The 12,770-nt window shown below is 37.1% G+C and overlaps 1 protein-coding gene across 1 annotated transcript; it reads left to right on the top strand.

Annotated features, from left to right (window-relative positions):
• Window positions 1-597: 597 nt before the first annotated feature.
• Window positions 598-4,343, top strand: LOC105804660 (uncharacterized). The gene is made up of 2 exons (XM_012637354.2): window positions 598-999; window positions 1,820-4,343. Exon 2 carries the CDS (start codon window positions 1,907-1,909, stop codon window positions 4,118-4,120), a length of 2,214 nt encoding a protein of 737 aa, XP_012492808.1. The 5' UTR covers window positions 598-999; window positions 1,820-1,906; the 3' UTR covers window positions 4,121-4,343.
• The last annotated feature ends 8,427 nt before the right edge of the window (window positions 4,344-12,770 follow it).

Here is a 12,770-nt window from a genome sequence, read left to right as displayed (position 1 = left end):
CAAATCATTCCAAAATTAAAATTAGATTTTATGTTCTAGTTTTTCTTAACAAAAGATATCTCAAATATTATTTGAGTTTTGAATTTTAAAACGAACAACTTATTAATTAATAAGTGGTGTTTACATGTTCGATTGAGCTCGGTTAAACTTATAAATTATATCACTCCCATACAACTTACTCAAAATGGATACCTTTAACCTCATATTCTCGAGAAAAGTTTTTGAAAAATTATTTTAATTAATATTTAATGATTTTATATAAGTTAATTATTTAAAACTAAAGTTTTAAACATGTAGATGTCAAAATGTAAAGTAAAAAAAAAAAAAGCAAATCAAGTCAAGTAAGCTTCATTTAGAATAAAAGTTTCACTCTTTTTCCCGAATAAACTTAATTTATTATCCAAATTAGTCCAATAAATTTATCAAAACATTCCAAGTACGCCTATTTATAATCTAAAATTTTGATTAAATTAAAATGGAAAAAAGGGGGGGGGGGCAAATAGTAATTGCAGAAACCCTAAAAACAAAAAGGAAAAAAGCGAGCTAGAACGTAGTCTGACATAAATACCCTCGGCGTGGGGAAAATGGAAACATTGTCTCTCTCAAATACCCTTCACCACTCTCCCTCTTCTGCCCCTGTAATTCCTCAATCTCCCCTTTGCCCTTCGCTTCACCCCCTTTCTCGTTAATTCCCGATTTTCTCCCGGAACAAACAAATCCCTCCCCCTAACCATTTTACCCGCCAATTTCCCTCCTTTTCAAATTTCCTACCTTTTTCTTCCCTTCCCAGCTTCACCCCCTTTTGATTCCCCTCCCAATCCCTAGTTTCTTCTTCGATTCTGGGGGGTTTTCTGGCTTCACCTCTTCTTTTCTTGCGTTTTTGCCCAATACCCACACCCTTTCTTCGCTGCTTCTTCTAACTTTGTTTATCGTGCTCTCTTGCCGTTTGGGTTTTGAGCTAGGGTTTCAAGTTCGGTTCTTTTTTCTTTCTCAATCCAGGTACTTCGATCTTCATTTTTGAGGATTTACTCTCTGGGTTTTTTTTTTCCAGATGTTTTGAATTGATGGGTATTTTTCTTTCTTCAAATTTGGTGATTTGATTTACTTAGCTTTGTTGAAGTGTTACAAAGTTATTTATTTTGAAGATTTTTCAAGCAAGCTTCTTAATGTTTTTTCTTCCCTTTTGTGGGTTTCTGTTTTAGGAATTTCTTAGTGTTTCGTCTGATGGTTATATCTTATGTTGTGTTAAATTTTGTACCTATTCAGTTAGCTTAGTTTTAAGAGTGATTAAATGGGAGCTTTTACATGGTTACACTTAAACTTGAGAGGAGAAAGTTAAATGCTAGCTATTTGTTTAGATTTGTGAGAACCTGAATTTCTGTCTGGTTAAGAAATGCTTACACAAAGTCTAATTGTTTCCTTTTGTTTTGAGATCTTATATTGAGGTCAAGCTGGTGTTAAGTATGTGTATTTTGTTGTTCTTTTCCTTGATATTTGGCTTTTCTTGCTGTTCATTATGTATATGTTTTTATTTCTTATGTTGGTTGACATAGCTTGTGTTGTCGGAACTAAATGTTTTCTTGGGTGTCATGGATGCTCTACCTGGTTTTATTGTACACCATTCAAGAAGTGAAAAGTCAGCTGCTTAGAGTGGATCATTCCTGTATGTTATGTGCTTATGTTTTTGTGATTTGTTCCAATGAAAGCATTGCTAAAACAAAACCGACCTCTTGGTTTCTTAGGCTTGTTGGATGCATTCCTTTATGTGTCGCTGTATACCTTTCTTTTCATATTGTAGTGACGGTATTTCATTTGGCAGGTATGCATTGACATAGGTGGAAAATCTACCTTTTGACCATCTGTCTGCATATTCGGGTTGTGTTGTTCCTATAGATTGGTTTATTCAATGGCTAACCATGATTTGATACTTGGACAAAGCCACAATCTAGCATTGAGGCAGAATCAGCCACTGGTGCTAGGCCATGATCATAATTTGGGTCTTACCCAGAACCATGATTTGGAGTTAGGACAAACCCATGAGCGTCATTTAGGCTTGGGACAGGATCATGACTTAGGTTTAGGGCATTCTCATGATCATGAGTTGGATTTAGGACAGAGGCATGACCAAGAAGAGGATGTTGGCCACAGTTATGGGCATGATAATGAGTTAGCTAATGATCGAAAACCAGATCATGGTGACAATGAGTTAGTTTTATCAGAGCATAATGAATTGACCGTTTCAGAAAACCAAGAGCTTGATGATAGTCTGGCATTGGCTGTGGATGACAGCCAGGAGATGGGAATTGATCCTGTCCGAGATTTGCAGCACTCCCAGATGGTAGTTAGTCTTCCTCCTGTCCTTCAGGTTCGGAATTCAAATCCAACTTACGAATTGGCTGTTGGGCAAGAGTTCCCGGATGTCAAAAGCTGTCGTAGGGCATTGAGGGATGCGGCTATTGCTCTTCACTTTGAAATGCAGACCATCAAATCTGATAAGACTCGTTTTACTGCCAAATGTGCAAGTGAGGGATGTCCATGGCGTATTCATGCAGCAAAGCTCCCTGGGGTCCCAACATTCACAATCAGAACCATCCATGAGACCCATACATGTGGAGGGATTGCTCATCTTGGCCATCAACAAGCCTCCGTGCAGTGGGTGGCAAACACTGTGGAACAGCGATTAAGGGAGAACCCTAATTACAAGCCGAAGGAGATATTGGAAGAGATTCACCGAGTTCATGGAATCACCTTATCTTACAAGCAAGCCTGGCGAGGCAAGGAGCGTATCATGGCTGCTATGCGTGGATCTTTTGAGGAAGGGTATCGCCTACTCCCTCAATATTGTGAACAGATCAAGCGGACAAATCCGGGGAGTATTGCGTCTGTTTATGGAAACCCAACTGATAACTGTTTCCAGCGTCTATTCATATCATTTCAGGCCTCAATTTATGGTTTTCTGAATGCTTGTCGACCACTCCTTGGGTTAGATAGGACATATTTGAAAAGCAAGTATCTTGGAACTTTGCTTCTTGCTACTGGTTTTGATGGTGATGGTGCTTTGTTTCCTCTGGCATTTGGTGTTGTTGATGAGGAGAATGATGAAAACTGGATGTGGTTTCTCTCTGAACTTCATAACCTGCTTGAAATCAATACTGAAAACATGCCAAGGCTTACGATTTTGTCTGATAGGCAGAAAGGTGTTGTTGATGGTGTTGAAGCTAATTTCCCTACAGCTTTTCATGGATTTTGCATGCGTCACTTGAGTGAAAGTTTTAGAAAAGAGTTCAATAATACCATGCTTGTCAACCTTTTATGGGAAGCCGCTCATGCCTTGACTGTAATTGAATTTGAGGCAAAGATTCTTGAGATTGAAGAGATATCACAAGATGCTGCATATTGGATCCGGCGAATCCCACCTCGTTTGTGGGCAACAGCCTATTTCGAAGGCACGAGATTCGGGCATCTAACAGCAAACATAGTTGAATCACTGAATTCCTGGATTTTAGAAGCTTCAGGGCTTCCAATAATTCAGATGATGGAATGCATTAGGAGACAGCTTATGACATGGTTCAATGAACGGCGAGAGACTAGCATGCAGTGGACGTCGATACTTGTCCCTTCTGCCGAAAGGCGTGTTGCGGAGGCACTTGAGTATGCACGCACATATCAGGTCCTTCGTGCTAATGAAGCTGAATTTGAAGTTATATCTCGTGAAGGGACAAATATTGTGGACATTCGCAATCGCTGTTGCCTTTGTCGGGGCTGGCAGTTGTATGGTTTGCCATGTGCGCACGCTGTGGCAGCACTTCTTTCTTGCAGGCAGAATGTTCATCGATTTACTGAGAGCTGTTTCACCGTGGCAACATATCGGAAGGCATATTCTCAAACCATTCATCCGATTCCAGATAAAAGTCTATGGAAAGAGTTGTCTGAGGGGGACCCGAATGCCAACAAAGCCGTTCAAGTTGTCATTCACCCACCCAAATCACTTAAACCACCTGGTCGGCCACGAAAAAAGCGAGTTAGAGCAGAAGATCGTGGCCGTGAGAAGCGGGTTGTGCATTGTAGCCGTTGTAATCAGACAGGCCATTTTAGAACAACATGTGCAGCACCAATTTAAGTTCAGATTTTCTAGTAAGTTAAAACTGCTGCTATAGTATTTGGGTATGTCCCCATCTGTGCAAAATGGTTCTTGCTTTCTTCCTTTCTTTTTTTGTTAATTTAGTATTTTATCAGGTATTAGATTTGCAAGTAAATGCGTTGTTCTACTTGTCATTTAGCTATCCACTTGCCTTGTATGAATGTTCCCTTCAATAACATATCCACCTGACTTGTCTCTTTAATTTTTTAGGCTAATTATTCCTTAAATGTAATGTATTAAAATGATCGAAAAATAGTCGTTTTTGGGTGCAGCTTTGTAGATAATGAGACTTGAACTCATCACGTTGTATTTTTCAGTTTGCATTAAAATATATCAAATCTAAATTTGATGATCATCCATTTTTACAGTTTAGAAGGGTTGGGTGTAAGTCAAGGCTAATTTATAGATATATGCTGAGAATAATAATAAAAAAATTTGAGAAACTATACTTTTTCTTTAAAAAAATTTATCAATTTATGCTGTTTTTGGAGAGAAATAAAAATGTGTTCTATAAGGCGCATTTTCACTGCCGTTTTCACTGTTACATCAGTGAAAACACATCTTGTAAGACATATTTTTCTTTCAACGGTAATTTTTCCAACGGCTATAAGGAGTCCAACAATCATAATTTTTCCTATATAAATCCCTTCAAATTTTATTCTTTTCAACTCAAAACTCAATACTTAGTCCTCAATTTTCAATCCTCAATTATTTTTTAAAATCCTTCTCCGAATCTTGTTCTTTTTTATTTTATTTTATTCATTATAAATTGTGAAATGACAAATTAGCTTATTCGCTTGGATGATAAGCATATCTCCAATGTTCAATTACAAATGATAAGAAAATATTAAATTATTTTATTTTAAATATTTAATTATTATGTTGTCAAAATTATTAATTTTTTTATGTTTATATACTCAGACCGAAGATCAAACTTTGGAAACGTATAGAAATAATTTAAGCGAAGGTGCATCGAATGTCATTTATGAACACTTACGATATGCATAATTTCTATATGTGGCTCGCATGCTTGGTGGACTAAATTGGATCCCCTACTTATCAGTGCTTTGGTTGAAAGATAGAAATCAGACACACACACATTTCATCTTTCCTGCAGTGAGTGTACAATTACACTCGAAAGCGTTATTTTACAACTCGGTCTACCGGTTGATGGGGAAGTCATTACGAGGCCAGTGACGAGTGCAGATTGGAGTGCAACATGCGAGCAACTACTAAGGAAGGTGCCAAACAAGTTTAGGGGTAGCCGGATCGAGATAAGATAGTTGGAGGACAATTTAAAAACTATTGAGGCTTTCGCGAGTGACGTTGAAAAAGAAAAAATTGCATGCGTATTCATCTTAAGGTTGATCGGGGTTTTGCTCATGCCACATAAATCTTGAAATTTTGGTACATTTAAGGTAACTACTACTACTAGCCGACTTGAAAGAAGCGAGACGACTTAGTCGGGGACTAGTGTGTTGGCAACAATGTACTGAGAAATGGGTCGAACAACGAAACCAAAAAAAGTTAAATCGACGATTGTATGCTCATTCTTCAATCGTGGGCATGGTACTGACTACCATTTTTACGCCCCCGAGTGGACCCCATTATGAATTCTCACTCGTAATATGATAAAATTCATTTAATAATATCATTATCATTTTAATCTTTCATTGTCATAATTTTGAAATAACATATTAGTTGAATAGGTGGAACAATCCTGCGAGACAACGCAGTATACCGATCGAGCTCGAGAATATAAGACTAGCTTTAGATCAGCAAACCGAAGAAGAGGTTAGTTTATGAAGTTCAAAGTTATCGGATTTTTATTCCAGCATTTGAAATTAAATATTAGGCACGTGCTAAAATTTAAAAATTTGTACTGTAGTTTGTATGGATGCCATATGCGGATCCGATGATTCAAGAATGCATCTCGGTCGAATTTTTGGCCAATCGCAACATCTGGCACATCAAAGTGTCATTGATTGTTTTTGTAACAGTCGAGATTCACGAATCTAATTGAGAGATGCAACAGTTTACGTGTACACAACGTATTCTGCCACCACCCTAGGAGCTCAATGACCTATAAATCGACTTACGGGGGAGACTCGAGGAAGATTGACCAACATTCCATAAGAAGTATATTGAGATTTGACAACGTAGGTACGATTACTTGCCAACGCGTGAACCATTTCTCACATCGGAGTTGGCGACATCTTCAGATTACATGGATTAGTTTAGGCATAACGACAAGTTATATCTACTGTCGGCATAAGAAAGAAGTAGGCAGCGTTGTCTTAGGAGACCAAGACGAGGGCCCATCAATCCTAGGTGGGGAGAACATGATACAGGAGGATCAACATCTACTCCAACTTCACACAATGATCTAATTGTCGTGCAACCTCTCGATTAGTATGGTTCATATACTTTTGGTGCTAACCCACTTTATTTTACACAAACACCACAACACGCATCATCATTCACTACAAGAACACTTTTTCCAGGTGTATATTTCACACGACCGCCACCCACGTACTGTATTTCATGTTAGTGCCGCCAGCAACACTGACGCATCTGGTATCGTTAACAATTCTCACCTTTTATTCGCAATTGGCCCATGCGATACCATACAGTTATCCGTTGACAGTGTCACAAGCACCCCCAACATTGTTGTTCTACCAAGGTGGGTAATCTTTGCAACCATTAACTCATACAAGGGGGATGTACGATAGGCGGCTAGGACCTAGACGCAGTCAACCTCGAAGGAAGAAGATGAATATGGCGATCAACATGGACGTACACATGAAGATGAAGAAAAAAACGATGATGAGTTGCCAACCCAAATAGTACAATGGAACCCTAGGCGTGCCCGACACCCATCCGATTGTGGCACACATTCGAGACGCTAGTAATTATGTTATTTGTAATTTTTTTTCCAAATTTTATACTTTGTTTTAGATTCTAAATGTATACTTTGTTTTACATCCAAAATGTACACTTATTTACAATCTACAAAACAAATTTATTAACTTGGTTTGCTTTGTACCATATCATTTGGTGAGTTCAAAATTTTTTTTTCATTTCTGTTACTTTTTCATTTATGTTTTTCTCCGTCCATTTGTTAATTACAATATTTTCAAAAAGCAAAGGTTTGCTAACAAGGTACGAGAAAAGATTAAATTTTTTTATTACATATTGTAATATATCTTACTTCAATAATTACTATTAACTTACAATTTACAGAAAAAATTAATGAATAAACGAATAAGTTAGTGTTTACCAATGAATGAGTTAGTGTTTTAGTTAGCATTTCTCCTCAATGTTCCCTACAAGTGTGGACATGTTGGCTTCGTACATCCTGGGTTCCTACAGTAACCGCATAACCTCGGTGTGTCTCTCTACTCCTCAATATCCATATTGCCTCATATTCGAGTTGAGTTTGATTGACCTTTTGGCTTGCGTCAGAAGTTTTTAACTAGATGCCACAATTGTATGTGCAATCTATACGTGTTGAGGCACATGCCACAACTGTATGTGGTATGAAGTGCTTGAAATCTCCCATAGTCGCAAGTCATTTGTTACAAGTTTATATGGTACGTTCCCCCGGTAACCGCATAACCTCGGTGTGTCTCTCTACTCCTCAATATCCATATTGCCTCATATTCGAGTTGAGTTTGATTGACCTTTTGGCTTGCGTCAGAAGTTTTTAACTAGATGCCACAATTGTATGTGCAATCTATACGTGTTGAGGCACATGCCACAACTGTATGTGGTATGAAGTGCTTGAAATCTCCCATAGTCGCAAGTCATTTGTTACAAGTTTATATGGTACGTTCCCCCGGTAACTCCTTGGTCAGGTTTATGGGACTCCGTAACCTGGAATAAAGACATTGAGTTCGCTCTTTCTACATTTTTCCCAATATCTTTCAATACCGTATCGCACCAAATGTGATCGCCCTTTATCTGTTCCACATATGTCTCAGCCTATTTTGCAAACAAGGTTGCTAATCGAAAATATGTTTCCTTGACCACTGAGATTACCGTTAAATGACACATTCCCTTCATTATGAAATTAATACATTCCGCTGGGTTCATTGTCATGTGCCCGTATTGTAGTCCTCCATCATACAATTGCATCCACTACTCATTGGGTATCCCATCGAGGTACGTCGCACCTTATTAGTTTACAACCCATAGTCTCTCCAACATTTTATGGAATCGATGTTGGACGAGCTTGTACCCTGTTGATGACAATCAATATTGTATTCAAGAAATGCGACCCAAATGTATATGTTAAATTATTATACATGAAAAAAATGCCATGCACAACGTACCCATGTTAATGACATGTCATTGTTTCCAATCCTTATGATATCGACCCATGTAGTTAGACTCTATATGACATAAACAATACCTATGGTGTGCATGATCCCATAGGATTGAACGCTGATTAAATGCTGCCTGTATTCTAGTACCCCTGTAAAAAATGATGCATACATCGAGTTGCGGCACAACATGCCTTCTCAGGTTAGTTAAGAAGAAATCTTTCATCTCCTAATTCTTCGGGTGTTATTGCAAAAGACATTGGCAATATTTTTTTACTACCATCCTAAAACAACTAACAACAACCGATGCTCATATTTTCTATACATGAATGTGCCGCCAATTTGGACAAATGGTTTACAGTACCAGAATGCAGTTATGTGTTGCTTGAAAGTTTAAAAAAATGATGAAAAAGTCTTTTTCAATGGGCCAAGCGATCGACGTGATAGACATGCTCCATTACGAGGTCAGCAACGGAACCTGGTACATACCGCTCCAGTACCTGACACCATTGCCACAATTCATTGTAGGATTTCTCCCACTCGCTATGCATCTTCTCCAACATCTTCTGTTTTGCCAACCATGTATTGTGGTAGGACATGGTGTAATCGAACTCGTTACGAATGTGTGCAATCAAAACTGGGATTGAAATCCTAGGACTCACTTTGACTATGAGTAATATAAAATCAAATATAATGTTCGAATCCAATTTTTGATGATCGTTTGACATGCTTGAAAAACAATAAGTTATGTCCCCATACGTAATAGAATGTCAGAAAAATGATAGAATTTGAATCGATATTGTTAACCATGATACATACCAACTGCAACACATATATGTGGAGCGGTAAACTTCTTGATCGTCTAGAACGCTGATTTTTTCCTCACAGATGCCATGATTTTTCATAAACATCTTATTCCATGCATTCCGTACTTCACCTCATATTTCTTAGATCGAGAGCATGTAACAATGAAGTTGACGCCAAGCTATATGCTATACCGCTTGACTGCAGCTGCAAAAGTATCTTTGGAGTCAAACTTCATCCCAACCTTTAAGTGACCGAAATTTGTTGACGAAGTCGCATGCCCTAGTCTCCTATAAGGGAGGTTTGGGAATTGTAAACCACATTTAGCAGTAAGATTGACAGTACACATGTGAGGTAGGAGTTTGTATGTTGTGAAACCCGCATCATCCCATCAAACAATGCTCGAAGCTTTACCGTTAGATCCACCGTCTTCTGGTTTAATAGGAATGAGATTCAATTATGAAATGACTGTAATTTTTGCACTATCCAGTCTAGACTCCTTTATTGGGTCATTATTAGTTTCAGACTCCTCTTCGTTATCAACCCCATTTGCAAGTCCAATATTGGATGTGCCCTCGTCGGTCGAGGTTGTTAGAAGTAGATCATTCGTTCTTGTAATTTCGATGTCAATCTCAAAATCACTTTTGTTTGGCCCACCGAAGTAACTTGATGGCATACCCATGTGAGTGTTATTGGGTTGAACATCGACGTGTCAAAGTTGAAATCAAAGGCACTGGCAAAATATCATGCATGTGTGTCATAGGATCGATGACCAAATACGTCTTACTATCCTACGAAGTTGTAATCAGGGGTGAAACCAATGAATGCCTCACCATTGATGATGATTTTGGGTTTTCTTGGTAAGAGCTTGCAGCAATGATGTAAATCTACCACACAACTGTGTGGTCAGACTTTTTGCTTCTTGATCTGGCGTAAAATTTGGCAGACATAGTACAATATAGCTCGGGCCACCTTCATCCTCTTCGACAAAGTCGACATATAACTTTAGTACAACATTCCCACTAGAGCAATGTGATTCGATCACCATCTCCAGCTTGTTGTCCCCTGTGATATCAAAATTTACATATCTAATGGGGTTCAATGACGTCAGATATCTACATTTCAGGCTTGAGATTCTTCTTTGGATCCCTACTTTGCGCTTAATCCTTGTCCGAAGTGTTGGAGCTAGTGCCCTAAGTGTAGTATTTTCGTTTAAGTACACTTGTAATTTTTTTTGAATAGATTGGTTAATAAAACAAATTAATTGATTACATTAATATAATTTGTATAATTGTCCCCATATGGTTTTTGCACGCAAAACAAAATGGAAGCAAATGTTGCTCATTTTTTGTCTAATGTTTAACTAATATTAAGCGGTATTACGTGGCCGGATCGTAATATAGAAAGACAACTTGTATTAGTAGATGAACCTAAACATGTCGTTAGTCTAATTAAAAATGAGCAAACCGATTGAAAGTCTAAAATGTCATCTATCAAGTTCAATTGGGGAGATGTTTTGTCTTAGGCATCGGAATAGATGACTCCTAAAAGATAGAGATATAGATATGATTGACTAGACTAACAGTACAACGGACAAGACCCAAGAAGAATAGATCCTGAATCTGTTTATAGATTTATTCACTTGTTGTGTTCATAGTGTGACATACCTAAATCCTGAGTGGATGATAGACTATATATGTGTGACTCGTACACTTTGATGTAAGTAAAAGCCTAAGTTCAAATAGATAATGAATCAAAAACTGGTGTTTTGGGTGTACGACTTCTATAGTATGTAGCGCCATTCACAACAATGGAACTCATAGCCTGAGACATGGGTAAATGATATCCTCTCATAGATATTACATGGTTGATGAAAAGTAAATGTGGCCACGGGTCATTCGTCTTTGTGATGGATAACTTGATCACTATTTGATAGTGATTGAATTTTTATGAAGAGAGATGTAATAGTTACCGTGAGATAAAATAAGATCATATTGGGAGAATGAATACTATCCCAAAGAGATCAAGGATATACTATGAAGGTAACACACTTATAACAAGGTCATTAGATGAGCACTGAGTAGATGTTTTCGTAATAGTATGTCGTTAGGTAGAGCTCAATCACGATATTATAGTGGAATGACTTCGTGACTAAATGAGTTTATAATTAATAGGAGAAAAGCTGAAACTTAATTATAAATCATTTGAACCCTAATTACATGTGTCTAATCAGTCTTTCGCTAGCTCGTTGAAATCAGAAATGAATTACGTGTTTGAATAAAAATAAACGAAATGAATAGGTAAAGAGAAATGAGAAACATTCAAAAATGATTATAATTTTTTCTGAAATGGAAAAATGAAATCATTTGGAAATGAATGTAGGTTTCCAAAATGAAAAAAGAAATGGAAATGATTCATTTGCAATTCTATATGGATTACTTAAAAATGATCGGAAGAATAATTTTATGTTTTTGGACTATTTTGAAGCCCAAAAATGAAAATAAACCATTTGGTCATAGTGAACATGTTGAATTATGAAATATTATACATATTTTCTCGAAATTTTACCAAGGGCAAAATTGTCAAAATTTTATCGGAGGTAAAATCGTTAAAATTTTACTAGAGGTAAAATAAAGATGAGAAAATTATTTAATATAGAATAGTAAAATTTATTTTAGGAAATATAAAAATCAAATCGGGTTGGATCATATTACAGATTACTTGGTCAAAAGGCTCAGGAAGTACTCGTAACTGGACCCGATATGAGAGAGGCCCAAAACCTCTTATATAACATAAAGTGGGCAACAACCTTAGTAAAAATACTAGGGTGTGTCGTCCACCCCACTCATACTCTAAGTGAGAAGTTGTTTTTCTATTTGAAATAAACCATTACAACTCAACAAGGGTTCTACCTTCTCTTCTTATAAATAGATGACATTGGTAGAGCATTAAACACAACTTTGAAAGATTGTTACTCTGTCGAAAAATATAGAGAATTTATTCTTAACTATTAAATATATTTTTCTAAAATAACAATTCTACCGGTTTCTATAAAGAATAGAGTATTTCTATTTTCACCCCAAATAAAATAAGGAACTTTTTCTAGTTCTGTGTTTTGATTCAATTGGTTCGAGCCCACACTCGGAGCAGTTCGTAGTAAGAGAATAGTGGAGAAGATCATTTGGTTGAAAATCAGGAACAATGAACGTTCGTTAAGTCGAAAACACAAGTATGAATTCGGTTAGAGTTTATTGCTATGAATATGACAAATTAGGTTGATTTTCAAAATTTTAATTTTCTGCTATGCAATAAAACCATTTTCAAACTAGAATTTTCCAACATGAAGCTTTTTTAACGTTATGCTCCGGTTGAATGCCAAATCTTCAAATTGGGCTAATATAAAAAATGAGCCCAATTTCGATCTCACAAATTTAACCATTGTAATGGATAACAACTCTGACTCGTCTGCTTAAATTGAACCAATTAGTTTGTTCCACATG

The sequence above is a fragment of the Gossypium raimondii genome, chromosome 11 (assembly GCF_025698545.1).
Source record: "Gossypium raimondii isolate GPD5lz chromosome 11, ASM2569854v1, whole genome shotgun sequence".
Taxonomy (NCBI): Eukaryota; Viridiplantae; Streptophyta; class Magnoliopsida; order Malvales; family Malvaceae; genus Gossypium; species Gossypium raimondii.
The sequence above is the reverse complement of the archived record's forward strand: the minus strand, read 5'-3'. Positions and strand labels throughout refer to the sequence as shown.